The sequence below is a fragment of the Aythya marila genome, assembly GCF_965140915.1.
Source record: "Aythya marila genome assembly, chromosome: 16".
NCBI classification, from domain to species: Eukaryota; Metazoa; Chordata; class Aves; order Anseriformes; family Anatidae; genus Aythya; species Aythya marila.
The window spans coordinates 9,322,243-9,336,519 of NC_139057.1; the positions used below are offsets into that span (position 1 = coordinate 9,322,243).

At 42.8% G+C, this 14,277-nt stretch overlaps 1 protein-coding gene across 2 annotated transcripts in view; it reads right to left on the bottom strand.

The window, feature by feature from the left end:
• The window catches only part of RALGAPB (Ral GTPase activating protein non-catalytic subunit beta), a 64,582-nt gene that overhangs the window by 49,913 nt on the left and 392 nt on the right, over nucleotides 1-14,277 (bottom strand). For both annotated transcript variants that reach the window (XM_082773035.1, XM_082773034.1), the window contains exons 2-5: nucleotides 8,205-8,417; nucleotides 7,359-7,561; nucleotides 2,143-2,306; nucleotides 1,252-1,438 (exon numbers count right to left, since the gene is read on the bottom strand). In XM_082773035.1, coding sequence (XP_082629161.1) covers nucleotides 1,252-1,438; nucleotides 2,143-2,306; nucleotides 7,359-7,561; nucleotides 8,205-8,387 — 737 coding nt within the window. In that variant the 5' untranslated portion in view covers nucleotides 8,388-8,417. The remainder of the gene's footprint in view (nucleotides 1-1,251; nucleotides 1,439-2,142; nucleotides 2,307-7,358; nucleotides 7,562-8,204; nucleotides 8,418-14,277) is intronic.

Consider the following 14,277-nt stretch of genomic DNA (forward strand, 5'->3'; position numbering starts at 1 on the left):
TTCAAACCTTCATACAAATGATTATTGAAGTCTAAGGAGAGCTGAGAAAAGGTGACCAATGCCCCTGCTCCTCAATCAATCAAGTTTTCTCCTCCAAGAGGATGAGAGCTTAGGGATATGGTTTAGTGGAGGGCTGTTAGCGTTAGGTTGGAGGTTGGACTCGATGACCTTGAGGTCTCTTCCAACCTAGAAAATTCTGTGATTCTGTGATTCTGTGAGATTTGTCCCACCAAGCCTTCACACCACAAAGACCCCATGATTAAGGGTTCTGAGGCTCTCTCCTCTATTTAGGGCCTCCTGCCACAGCCTATCGCCTCCTACAGCCCCCCAGTCCTCCTGTTTCAATGCCCAGTGTGGCCTGGTACTGCTCTCCTAGAGACCCACTATGGGGGAAGGAGGCTGCAGCCTGCCCCTGGCTCATCACGTTACCATGGCCAGAGGAGCATCACCTCAGCTCTGGAGAGCAGGAGATGCAGAGCTCAAGGAGCCACCTCAAACACAGCAACACGCAGACACTGCTCAGCAGTAACAAGCACCTAGTAAGCTTGGTGATGGCTGTCACTACACATACAGATGATAATACTACACAATTGTAATATTAATGACTCATTCCTCACAAGACATGATGAAGAAGTCAGTGATGAAGACTGATATACATACACAAAGAAAAGTGTTGATTATCAGAGAAATGCTCAGATCATACAGTAACAAGAACCAATAAGAACCAATTTAGATCTTCACTTGCAGAATTAAGACATACATGCTTGAACACGTGTGTACAGCTGTGTGTATACACATATATTTACAACAGGGGCTTTCAAACTTAGGATCTTATCCCACTTTAAAAGTCTTAGTCTACTGTGTCAAGAATAGATCATAGATCATCTATGACACCAGCTGCTTACTGATGGAAATTGAAATGGGAAAACATACTATATACAGGTATATAAAATCTCATGGGGAATTAGCAAGCGATAATTTAAGACTATTTGAGAGGTAACGCTTTCTGGTTTACATGTGGTAAATGAACTGGGAGAGAGAGCAGAGGGGTTGGAGTGACATGATCTTTAAGGTCCCTTCCAACCCAAATGATTCTATGAACAGTAAGAGTACTCGCAAAATCTCTTATTACGCACTTCGGTTTGCTCATTCATTCTGGGATCACTGTGCATTTCACAAATAAGCAACTCCAGAGAAAAATCAAGCTGCAATTGTCCCAGCAGGTGTGTATTTCTGTGGGATTTCTCCTACCTGGAAGTAAGGGCACAGATGACCTTGCTCCACTGCTCAACTACTGCAGGGTGATGTCGCCAGTTGGCCACCATCTCTTTGGCAGTTTTCCAGTAAGGTGGTGTTGGGAAGCATCGTGTACAAGCCAGTAACCACACCTCGAACAGCACACCAATTAATTTTTCAGCCAGACTTTCAGCAATGCCACCTTACAGCAGAAACAAAGCATACCTTTAGTGAGCACTCAATCTGAATAACTTCAGACATCTCTCCAAAGAATATTTCAACCTTAAAGCACTCTCACAAATGTCATGATTACATCTCACAAATTTAGATTTCAGTTTAAGCAATAACTGCATAAAGATTAAGTTTCATATCATTTTTCATTTGAGTGATTTCTGATGACTTCCTGCAATCAATTAACTTTCTTCCTTTTTTTTTTTTTTGAAAGACCAAAAATAATGCACAGAACCCAGCCGTGTGTGTGTCACTAAGATATACTGGGAATTCAGCTACCAATCTTAGGCTGTCTTCCATCACAAAGAATATTTGATATCATTTATTTATTTTAAAATGGGTATAAACTGATAATGATTTTTCCAGTAGGCAGGCCAAACTGGAAGGCACATACAGGTTTCAGTGACACAAACAGGGAACGATGCTATCTGCATCTCTTCACTCTGCGTGTGTACAGAGTCTGCTGTTCTGCAACAATACATTTCAGAGAACTGACTGAGAAAGCATTCAATCTTTTCTGACAAGGCTTTCTTTCAGGATAGCGTAGCAGAATTATGAGAGCTATTGCACTCTAAGAGCTTTTAACAGGTCTCCCCCCATTCCCCTGGCAGGTCAGCATCCAGCAGAGCCAAAGCTTTGTTCAGTAATTGAACCAAATGAAAATTTAACACAAACCTTGCACAGTTGGAGCTGCTAGAAGAGTGTCATTAATCTGAAGAAGAAATAACAACAAAACCTCCCAGGTTTCTCTTGCCATAATTGTTGATTCACGAGCCAGTTTCTGGACAGCTTTCAAAACCTGCAAGCACAATCTAATCTGACTAGATCCTGGGTCTGGCCTGCAAAAGAAGAAAGTGCTATTTGAGTTCCTACGCAGGAAGTGAAGGGCACTGCACAGCAATGTGTACAATAACCTGAACTTTGAGGAATTACAAGCAGAAATGTCAACATTATTGAACTTGAGCCAAGAACACGTAACTCTGCATCGCAACTGTCTCTGAGCACCCTAATGCTGCCTTAATGAGAACAAGATGTACCATAACGCTTTCCTCTACATGGCATGGAATTCACCAACACAAAACAAACATTTTAACCAGACAAAGTATAACCCATTATGCCAGTTGAATCTATCTTAGAACAAACAACATCAATGTTGTTGGGATATCACTAACTGTTCCATATGCAAGTCAGACAAGTGTGTTGGAATTAGAAGAAAACATTAACAAACTGAGTTAACTTCTTCCTAGTATACCTCTTGCTTGAAAACTTAGAACCAACTCTTGCCTCCAATTCCTTATATTTAAGAAAAAATGATAAAGAGAGTTATTAAATAGGCAAAATAGACCAAAGGAAGAAGGGATAAGGATAGAAGTTGTCAGTGTCATTTTTCTCTACTGCAACAACCAGTTACACCTTGTTACTGCTGAGTGACGTGAAGCATTGCACAAGTAGCAGACTCTTCCAACCAGTTAGTTTATACAAGGCAGAATGGGTAAAGAATAGCAACATGAAGTGCTCCTGAAAATGTCTCAGGACACCAGTAAACAAAGCTGAGCAAGCCTAAATGTTTAAGGAGTGAAAGAGATTACAGATTAAAGTGTGCAATATTTGCAAGCCATTTTTCAAGTCGTATACTTGAAATGTCAAGCCGTAAACTTAAGCCCTCCTACCACTCACTGAAAAAAAAAATCATAAAGATATTACCATCCAGACTACTAAGTAGCATTACTGGAGTCCAGCCAAACACTTTTAATGTGGTATAAGCCACAAGTCACGTTACGTGGCAAGGCTTTCATGAACACGCTCATCCACTAGATAAAAATCTGATTCTTAGAAATTAGTAGCTCACATTGAGATCATTCACAGACAGATGCTTTTTAAAAATACATTCCACTCTTATCTTTATAGACTAATGTATTACAGTACTGGAAACAAGATTACAAAGAAACAAGATATCTAAAGCAAAATTTCAGACTACTAGTTGCAGTTCAGGACTTCAGAGGGTTGTTCTACTGCAGTGCTTATCCTACCAGATCATTTCACAAAGCTTGGGACAAGCAAGTCCTGCCTTGGTTATAGCACTACTTTTCTCCCAAGCAACAACAGAGCTCAAAGAATATCCTTATTTTGCTGCTCTTGAAGTTTCAAAGTCTGTCTCAAGGCTTGATTCCCTAAGAATCAAAGGGACTGACATAGGAACTCTATGTGACTAATGGGATACTTCTGAGCTAATCTGAGAGGCAACTCTAAGTCCCCATCCATCTATCAGTTCCTCTTTTCCACAAAATCAATTGAATGGCAAGCTGGTTGGCAGCATTTTGCAGGCTCACATCTGAAGATTTCCACAGGACCTGTCCTTTTGGTTCCCACACTCATACCCAACAAGAATTGCTCCCATGATTTCATGTGTAAGTTAGAAGTTACCAGGAAGTCACATGCCCCACGGCCTCTCAAGACTTTCCAGATATCTTAGCTGGACAGAAAACACCAGTTGCCACGTCTATGTTCCAGGGTGAGGGAAAACAATTTTCCTATTTTCTTTCCATGTTTCAAACAAAAGTTGGCAGTATCAGAACTTTATCTGACAGTAATAACCACCACTGCTGCTTAAGCAAGGCTTCCTGAATATCATAGTGTTCGTCAGACATCGGCAGCCTTGGGATTGCTTGGGGAATACTTGGGGAATACTTAACTACATCATGAAAAGAAGCCCTCGTTTCTGTAGGTATGGACAGAAGATCAGCGTTGGAGGGAAGGATGCAACCACCCTTTGTCTACTCAGTCTGGCAGATAGACGAAAAGGAAACAACTTGCTCACCTTTCATCAATCTTAATTTTTTAGCATCATGCTATTTCAAGGACTGTGCACAGGAACAGTTGATTTACTTGAGCTTTCAAACTAGAATTGCTTACACATATCTCTTCTGTATTTGCTGGATATATATTCCCGAAATGGTATTTGAGTTCACCCACCTTAAGGGTCACTTACTACACCTTAACTGTGCTTCTGCGGAGTCTCAACCCCCTACCACAACTCTGCTTGCACCACTTTTAAGGCAGCTAAGCATCCTCATTGGTTCCAGGATACCAGGTTAAGGAAGGAAGGAAGCTATTTTAATCACAAACCTCTATAGGAAATAGGCTTTTAATTAAGGCTTGGTATTTCCCCATAAGATCAGGCTACTTCCAGGAGATAGTTCAATGGAGGTTGCTACAAGAGCTCCTGAGTAAGCATTCTGCAGGCACCCATCAGTACCAGCCCCCTGAATTAATTAGGTAAATCCAGGAAGCATTCTCCTTTTCCCTGTACTCACAAAGGACAGCAGGCTTATCTTTTCTCTCAAGCAAGGTGCACACAACTCAGTGCTGTATTTAATCTTCATTATAACATGCTTGCCTGTTGCTGGAATTAATTCTGACTATAGCTCCTTGGAAGAGAAACCTGAAGAGTTTTTTCTTAAAATGGAGTAGGAACTTGAACATGAAGTGTTGCCAACATCAGTCACCAAAAAAAAAAAAAAAAAAAAGCGTTTCAGTTACACATTGGGGCTCTTAGAAGAACAGGAGAGCGGTTATACTTTGTGATGTGGATGTAAGCACACAGGTTTACAGTCACCCTGCATCTGTAGGGTAACTCTTTCATTCAACAGCCAGCATGTGCAGCCTGCTTCAGCCTCCACCAGTGAGGCTGGAGCAGAAGGGTGGAATGGCAGTAGTGGCAACAGCACACAGGAGACAAAACTGCCTGGTAACAAGGCCTCTGGTGCAAAGCAGGGCAAGGGAGCACAGCAAGAACTACTTAATGGACACAGGAAGAGTGCATTCTCCACTGTGCTGAGGGAATAAGGATTCCCAGAGAGCATGTTTCATTCTCTATCTGTTAGAGAGCTGTATAAGAGCTAGCAGGACAGACATTCTTTAACAATTTTCAGACATTCTTTAACAATATATCAGTGGCCAGTGTTTTTGACATTCTAGACACATAGATGCAACTTTTGAAAGAGTTCTGCTTTCACTGGAGACTATCTGGAACTTCTACCTCCATGTTTAGACTTCATTGTACTGCGGCTTTATACTGGTAAGTAGCCAAGTGACCTCTTGATACCACTACTGTATTGTATTCATTATTTTTCATTATGATGACCTAGTGCTTAAAATGAAAGCATACTTCGTGCCTGCATCAAATGACTTCTTAAGAAACAAAAATTTTCAGCCTCATCATGCATCAGTACCTCATTGGTACATTATCAGGCACGTAAGGAATTTCATGAGACTGAGTCCAGAGAACTGACACACACCAGAAAAGGGCTTTTAAAATTATTCACATCCAGCAGAGGTTAAGAGTTCTTTTCCATTTTCCTTGCAGCTCAAAAAAAAAAAAAGTAAATTTAATCTGTATACCACTTTTGAGTCTTCACACTCATTTACTGAAAAACAGTGACTTGACACTTGTACCATACAGAAAAGTTGAGACCTCAGACAAAGGAATCAGCAGTGTAACAAAAAGATGGGATTATCTTCAATAATTAGGTCCATAAAGATACTTAGACATCTGAAACTAATATTAGCTGTAAAATATGAGACTCAGGCAGAAATACATTCAGTGCTGAGGCTTGAAACTGAAGGTGGAAAGACAGCAGCAAGGAGGTATCACTATTTCTGTTCTTCTTGGTCACACGTTCTTGTTTTCTTCTCAGGGAAGGCTTCTGTATACTGAATTCTGACTTTATTCTCATGATTGAAGTCCCATGCGAAAACCCATAACCCATCTGAGCCTAGTCAAGGCATCAGCCAGGCCTAGGCTAATGGCCAACAGACAAGGAAGGGAGTGACTGGGTTCATCTGCATTTCATTGGCATCTCCAACACAATGACCAAGAAACTGTCAATAGCCAGAGACAGCTTTCTGCTGAAATCTAATCTGAAGCATTATTTCTTCAGATTTATTCCCTCTGTGGGTTCCCTGATCATCTGTTAACAGGAATTAAAATATTTTCCACTGCAAGTTAAAAGCAATGAAAACTTTGGTTAGGTTGTAGAATTCGAAACAATCAACAAGTAGCAGTGACCTTCTCATCTCAAGTTGCATGAATTACTATTCAAAGCCCTTTATTAACACAACCTTCAGATAAAGTAATACAAGCACAGAAGAACATTTTGAAGGCCACTTGCAGTGATATGGCATTAATATTTCTGTAAAGTACATGCTTTGGTACTTACAAACCAGTACTAAACTAGAAGTAACTTCTGACTACAAGCATTTAAATACCGTTTCACAGGGCATTATTAAAACATCTCCTTTATCCAACATGTTCAACATCACCAGGTACATTTGAAATAAACTATACACCAAATATGATGTTGAGGGCACCAAAGGCAGTATAACTTTTTGTCTAAGAGCTAGAAGCAAGTATATCAACATCAAAGCATGTTTAGTGTAACATCAGGTTGTCAGGCAGCAAGCACTCTTCTGCCGGGTTCTTTGAAAATTACCCGTGAAAGATGGTCAACATAGTTTTGCTCATTCAACAGGCAGCAAGTTGTAGGCATTGAGAAGTTACTAACTACAAGGTGACCACACTTCTGATGGCATGGGACTACCATGATGTGCTCTTCATTATCAGTTTTGCATGATACTAACACATGATCACACGGTGATGCTATTTAATCTTTTTCCCCCCTCCATTCACATGATAGATTGTTCATGAAGTTCTTAGAACAGCAAACATTTGTGTCTATGAACAATCTGTAACTACCTAAACAATAGCAATCTTACATTAACCAGGACTCTGCACAGCTCATCAGGCTTTTCTAACAGAGGTTACCTGCTTACTATGGGTCCAAGTTCCTGTGCCTTTCTCCCACCCCAAACACTACCAGCCTGACACTCACCTCGGTACAAAGAGATTTTGGAGATGTTTGAGAATGCTTTGAACATAAAGGTTTGGTTCCTTAATAACTGGTAAAGGAATGGAGTCCTTAGGTAATACAAGAGCCATGATCCAATCTGTATATACGTCGACACAGTATTTCACAGTATCGCCATCCAGAGGGAGGGTCAGTCCATAACAAACTACCTCCATAGTCCATTTTACCTACACAAACACAAAAGAAAGTTGTTAAAAGTAATTTTGGCAAGTAAACAACGATCAGTGCACACTGGTTCTAATGCAACAACGTAACTGTAGTTATGCAGTACAGGCATTTCTATCTGATGTAGACATGAATTAATGACTTATGGTTTTCATATGGTATCATGACTTTACAAAGAAAGTCTTCAGCCTAAACTGTATAGAGAACTCTTCAGAACATACAACGAGCTGGACAACTACCAGGTGATGTAACAGAAGACTTTCAAATTCTAGTAAATAAATACACATGCTTCAAAAAAAAAAAGTCACACAGTTGCTTCAACAATAACAAAGGTAACTCCACAAAGGCTTTAATGTGTTAAGCACTAAATTCAAATTCAACACCCTGCTTCTTTAGCCTGAACTTCCTGGTATAGCAGCTCAGATAAACACCAACACCACACATCGCTCACTACTAGGTCACAAAGTACACTGTTGCTATGAACTGGCTGCTAACACAAACATTATGTAGATAACTAACCTAAAAATACAGTACATTTCAAAAAAAAACTTGGACTACTAAAGAAAATTATTTTCTATAGCCTCTTTTATTTAAATGACCACGCTAGCATGAGAAAAATTACGATATTCAAGGAAATGCACTTACTTCTTTGTCTGTTTTTAGTAAACTTTCACTTCCAACTGATGATGTAATTAAAGCTTGCCCAAGAGGACGCACCACTGCATTTGCCACTTCTCTCCCCACATTTTCAGGATAGCTGTGAAGTACACTGGTATTACCCTGATCATTTTGAATGACAAGATGCAGAGATCTCCACTCCGAGTACATAGTGCCTCTATGCTACAAACCAAATAATACCTGGGGGGGAGGAGGCAAGAAAGACAATTAGTAGATATAGCTATGAAAACAGTTACCAAAACCAAAGTTGCTTGCTATTGTAAATTCAAGGTTAATGAATTTGAAGACCCATAAGAGATTATAACAGCTGTTATATAACCTTAATGTTTTTAAGGTACCTGAGATTTTTATTTTTTTAAAAACTTTTTCCCCTCCTAAAGTTTCAGTTAGGAACTAGTTGCCCATTCAAGACACTAAAACCTTGAGAAGCAGCAGCTTCACCTTACATCTTCAGCTAGTGGCAGCCCTGCAGAAAAGGTATTCTTGCTTACACGACTTCCTTGGCTAAATAGAGAATCATTCTATATGCATGTATTTAATTCATATAAGCAATGGTTCCCATTCATACCTTATGCCCTTCTTCAGTTGGGCAGTAGTTAGAAATACCAGGAGACTGACAAGAAAATCTTACCCATCTCAGAAGACAGAATTCAGCTTTTTTTTTTTTTTTTACATTCAATCCTAGAGCATACGATAATCAAAGTTTTCAGCCATCAGTTTTGAGTAACTGATAATGCAATGTGCATTTACCCTGAAGCGATGTAAGGCCTGACTGCGCCTTCGTGGATCACTAATTTAAATCCAGCCTCACTTTATAGTTTCACTTTAACTTCACACATTGCTACCAAATCTGTCCTACTTGCAATATAGACTACTATTGCATTTCTAACCCCTGTAAAGTCAATGCACTTCCAGTTCTTCAGCATAAAAAGAAAAAAAAAAAAAAGTCTTTCTGCCTTAAGAGCAGTGGGCCATGCTGCAGCACCAGCACACACACCCCACCAATTTGTTTTTCGGCAAGCAGCTCTGGGCAGCACAGCGAGTGACGAGCCCAGCAGCTAGCCACAGGCTGCAGTCCAGCCTCAGCAGGCAGCTCTGAGATCGGCTCCTCAGCGCAGTAGGAAAGCTAAGCCAGCACAAGTTTCCTGTCTGCTGGGACAGTTTTTAAGCTAGATCAAGATCTGATCTCACTGCAGTTAGACAAAGATCTGTACCACACGGAGGAGCCAGGAGAACACACAGCCAGGAGAGGTGGCAAGAGCAGGTTTTCATACCTACTCCGAGTAACTTAGAGGTGCTGTTCCAGCAGGTGGTACCACAGCCATCAGAACTGGGACAGCACCATCTCCCTCCTCCCCCCCTCGCACACCAGCGCTGGCATCAGTTACTTGAGGCTGCTGACCACCTGAACGATCGAAAACAAGGCAAGCAGGGCTGGCACAGGAGGGAAGGCAGAAGCATGGCACAGCTCAGATCAGCTCAAGCTGTCACAAGCAGCACTCCGAGGACTGCTTGCCAGCTCTCCTTAGCTGGCGCGCTTCAGCAACTAGTTAGTTACACAGGGAATGTTTTGAATGCCTCCATTACACATTTCTTGGCCCAAAACCAAACAAGAAGGCAGGCCTGGAAATGCACCTTCCTAGAAACAAGCCACCCTTTAAACACGTCCGCCAACTGAACTCACTCCCCGAATCCTGACTTACACCTAAAAACCTGCACAAAAAGCCTGATAACTCCCTTCTGGGGAAGAGGCAAGGCAAGGCAACAAGGTCTTGGGTTTCCAAACTGTGTCCTTCCTGGTTTGAGGCAGCAATCACACATGCTCATCTGACAGCAGCTTACTCAGAGCAGGTGCAGCCCGCAGGAAGCATATCCTCAGCATCCTTTGGGCATTTTTTCCACCTCTGTGAGCAGTGGCAGGGGAATGCCTGTCCCACCACCGTCATGATGCTTTGGCTTAGATGAAAACACCTCCAAGACACTGGCTCTTGGGACACTGAGAAGTCAAAACAACAAAACCACCAAAGAGGGAATGGGATCCACAGTCCCAGTTACAATCATCATCCTTTGTAATGGCTTCACTCACTGGTTAACTTCTTCAGGTAGATTTCCCTGCTGCTATTTTTTCCCCTTTCTTCAGATCCTATACCCAATGGGCTTCATCTTCCCTCCAGTCCTACCTGGACACTGCCTTAGCCTCCAGCTTGAGCTGGGAGGGGAAGAACGAGGGGTAGAAGTGGAACTGCACCCACCCCATACACTCTGCCCTTCCCCCCCAGTCTGCAGTGGGTCTCCACCAGCGCCACAGGCCCCCCTGACCCTCCATGCTCCCAGCTTTGCTGCTCCAAAGGCAAGTGTGAATGCACTCCCCATGTGAAACAAGAGTCCATTATAGAAACAGGTAACGCCATTTGAGATCCAGAGTGTTGATTTAAACCGATTTCAGCTGCTAGCAGCACATGGTTTCCACCAGCATGTGTCAGCTGAAGGAGCTAGCAGCTCCCGCCTGGCAGGAACTTATCAGCCTGCAGATAAGTGCCAGCACGCCCGCCCTGCCTGCCCTTAAACTAGCACAGGGCTCCCAGAAGCATGGAAGTGTTGCACAGCACAAGGGAATTGTAGGCAGCCCCTATACAGGAGACGAAAGTAAATCATAGGACAGGGAGTCACAAATTCTGAAGCATTTTGCATAATCCTCATTGTACTGACACAAGGTAAGGTGACCACATCCCTCTGTATGCAGTTCCCAGCCATGCCAAAGCAAGAGATGTACAGCTGTTTTGGCTAACCTCCCCAAATTCTGAGAGATGGAGCATCTGTAACAGATTTGGGATATGCCACATCACGTGTAAGATGTTTGACAGCAGCACAGGGGTAACCAAAACCTCTGGTGCCACATAAACCCAGCCTCCTGCTGGACTGCCAACACAAATTTAATACTCAGGAGTGAGTTCTCTCAATATTCATGACTTCCTTTGGTCTTGCCATAAAATAATTTTTTGCTATACTTATCAATATACAAGGAATAATGAACCAAGGAACTATCTCAGATGTAAAATCCTTTTGAGGCAGGATTCCCTAATGTTATTGACTTGCCTCCTACATTTATCTGCAAGGACTAAAAGTTGCTTTTCATTTTAGATCCTACTGACTGCCACTGGAATTGGAAACTGTCATCATCTGTTAGGACCGTGGTACAGCTAAAGCCATCTGCAGTTCAGCTTCTTGAAACTGGACAGAAGTTGAAAAGTGCCAGCAAGTCACTTCACCATTACATCTGTTTTGAGGTTGAACCTGTGAGAACAGAACACTCTGGCAGCCCTGTAACTTGCTGAAAAAGCTCAATACAGAAGGTACCCAATGCTTCATAGGAAGAGGACCACTCCCTCCAAAGAGGATGTATTTATCAGATTACTTAAACATCTATACAACTTTGAAAAAAAAAATACAGTTTTCACAGAGTACCTTGATTTTAATTCCTGTTTCTGCAATGTATTGCATTTTAGTTTTAAAAACAGTACTCTGAGTGGCTCATTTAACATCAGCCACATGGAATCTAGGAGAATTCAAATTCCATACCAACAGAGGTATAAAATCACTAAAGACTTTCAGGGTTACAGACTACCTAATTAAGGAGAGGAAGAAAAATAAATACAACTAGGAAATTCACCAAGCATCTTTACACCCAAGTTTGGAAACAGAACTCATTTATGTTCCTGGAGGCTGCAGTAAATAAAATAACCTCAGATCTTTACAGACAAACAAATTTGAAAAGAAATTTCTAGCATCAACAGTAGCGGAACAACTACAGAGTTAAAATATGTACCATCTACTATGAAACTAAACATAACTTCCAATATTCCTTAGAATGGTAAATAATTTGAATGTATTACCTCCAGAGCCATTTCAACTTAGGAATTTTCATAGCTATCATCATATAAACCACCAAAATAGGATGTTTCCGCATTTAAGACCAAAGATCAACTCATAAAAACTCTAGAAGTAGGCAAACATGAAAGAGTTACTAATGAGCTCATAAAACTGAAAAATAAAAAAAAAGATATTTCAGTTTTATTGCTAGTCCCTAAAGCCTTCAGATGAATAGCTGCAGCCAAAATGTTTAAACTCCTGGATCAGTAACACTGGTGAAGATTACCCATCTAAATAACAGCCCCCCATTCTGCAATTACTTCGAAGGAACACACTAGAGCTCTGAGCAGCAGTGGACTTTTCGGAGTGTGTGCAGGGCAAGGGTAAAGAACCAACATTTGTTTAGGAAGCAGCTCCTTGAAGTGCGTGCAGGGAGGGTTGGGGGCAAGCTTGAACATTTAGCCCTGCAGGCTCAGCAGCTTCAGGTGTAAAAGATGTTTGCCTACAACAAACACAAAAGGGCTTGGAGCATAAGGACAAACTATCCCCCCAAAATGGAAGCTTCCTGGTTTCATCAGAACCAAAAAGGAAGAGCCTGAGCTGAAAATTCAATGGAAGGAATACTGTTAATAGAGTAGAAGCAAAGACCATCAGCAGAGGTACCCAAGCAAGACCTCACTGAAGAGTGCAGAGCCTAACACAAACAGCAATACAAAGGGACTACTTCATAAAGTTCTAGGATATTAAATACACTTCACAAGTATTTCATGGAAAAACAGGGTCCCCCCCCTCACCCCACCTTGCACTGATTCCCCTCTGCACTCTGATTTTCTGCTGGAGGGTACAGAGAGCAATCCAGGTCTTGGCAAGATGAGAACTCAGCACCACTCTCACAGCAAGTCCCCCAGGAGTGCAGAAGTGCCTGCTCCTCTGGGTAGCTCGCCTTTGGAGCCCACCCAGTAGGTATGCTGCATGCCCAGCACATGCTGCACTCACAGACACCGCACAGAGCGGCCAGCAGGCAAAACCAACAGAAGGCCCACCTGAGAAACTCACATCCCACAGGCCCTCCTCTGCTGAAAGCCCTTCTGTGTGTGTGTGAAGTTGGCACTTTGTTAAAGAATAAACTGAGATACGTGTCAGGATTACTGTTAAACGAAAAATCTACATTCGAAGCATGAAGCGATCAAGCAGAGGAAGAACAGGAACTTGTGTCCTCCACCCCCAGGCCAGGTGAGCCATCATAGTGCTGCTGAGCATTAGAGTGGAGCTGTGATGCTCCCCAGCCCAGGTAAGATGAATTTGCCTATCTTTCTCACCTAGCTACAGAAGTCAGTACACAAAGCTAAGCTGGGAAAGATAGGGTTTCAGACATAAGGCACTGTTTAAACCCCAGAGCTAGAGACTCCTCTCCCCCTGCACTCCCTGCTCATTAGGGTCTGAGCCCTCTTCAACACTGCGGGTCCTGAGAACACCACTGGACACAGCCCTGCCAAAGCAGGAAGCCCAGGCACCTGCTGTGCAGAAGGTTACTACCCAGGAAGTACCTGGGTACTGCCACAGCTGCAGGTTAACAAAGCCCTAAGAAAGCAAAATCATCAGTCAGTTGGGTGAGTTTTGGCTACTTTAATCTGCTGTCAAGGTTCATTACTCAGACATTGCTACTGATTTGCTTTGTGCTACCACTCCATCTGTAAAAGCTGCAGTGAGAAAGCAATCTTTCAGGTAGGCTACCTGAGAATTTAAGGAGTTCTCGCAGCCTTCACTGGTGCCAAAAGGTGCTTAGGGAACTCTTCCATAGGGCAGCGCATTTCCTTGGCCCAGCCCCAGAGCAGTTCCCATTCAGCGCTTTATTTTACATTTGGGCTTCTTCCCCGGTGCAGCTCCTTGTGCAACTCCACCAACCGCCAAGGCACAGTGAGGAAGGGGCTTCCCAAAGCCGATGCTCCCCTCAGCCTGGGCTGCGAGCCTGCTGCTGGGCCTCAGCTACTGCTCACCTCCTGAGCGGCAACCTGACCTGCTGCCCGCGGCCCCGAGCACCGGAGGAGACGGGAGACAACGGAGGGGCCCCGCAGCGCTTGCGGGAGGTGCGGGCAAACCCCGGGACACGAAACTTCTCCCCCCTCCACCCCCACCCCGGCCCGGTGGGGCCGTTCCCGGGGCCTCAACA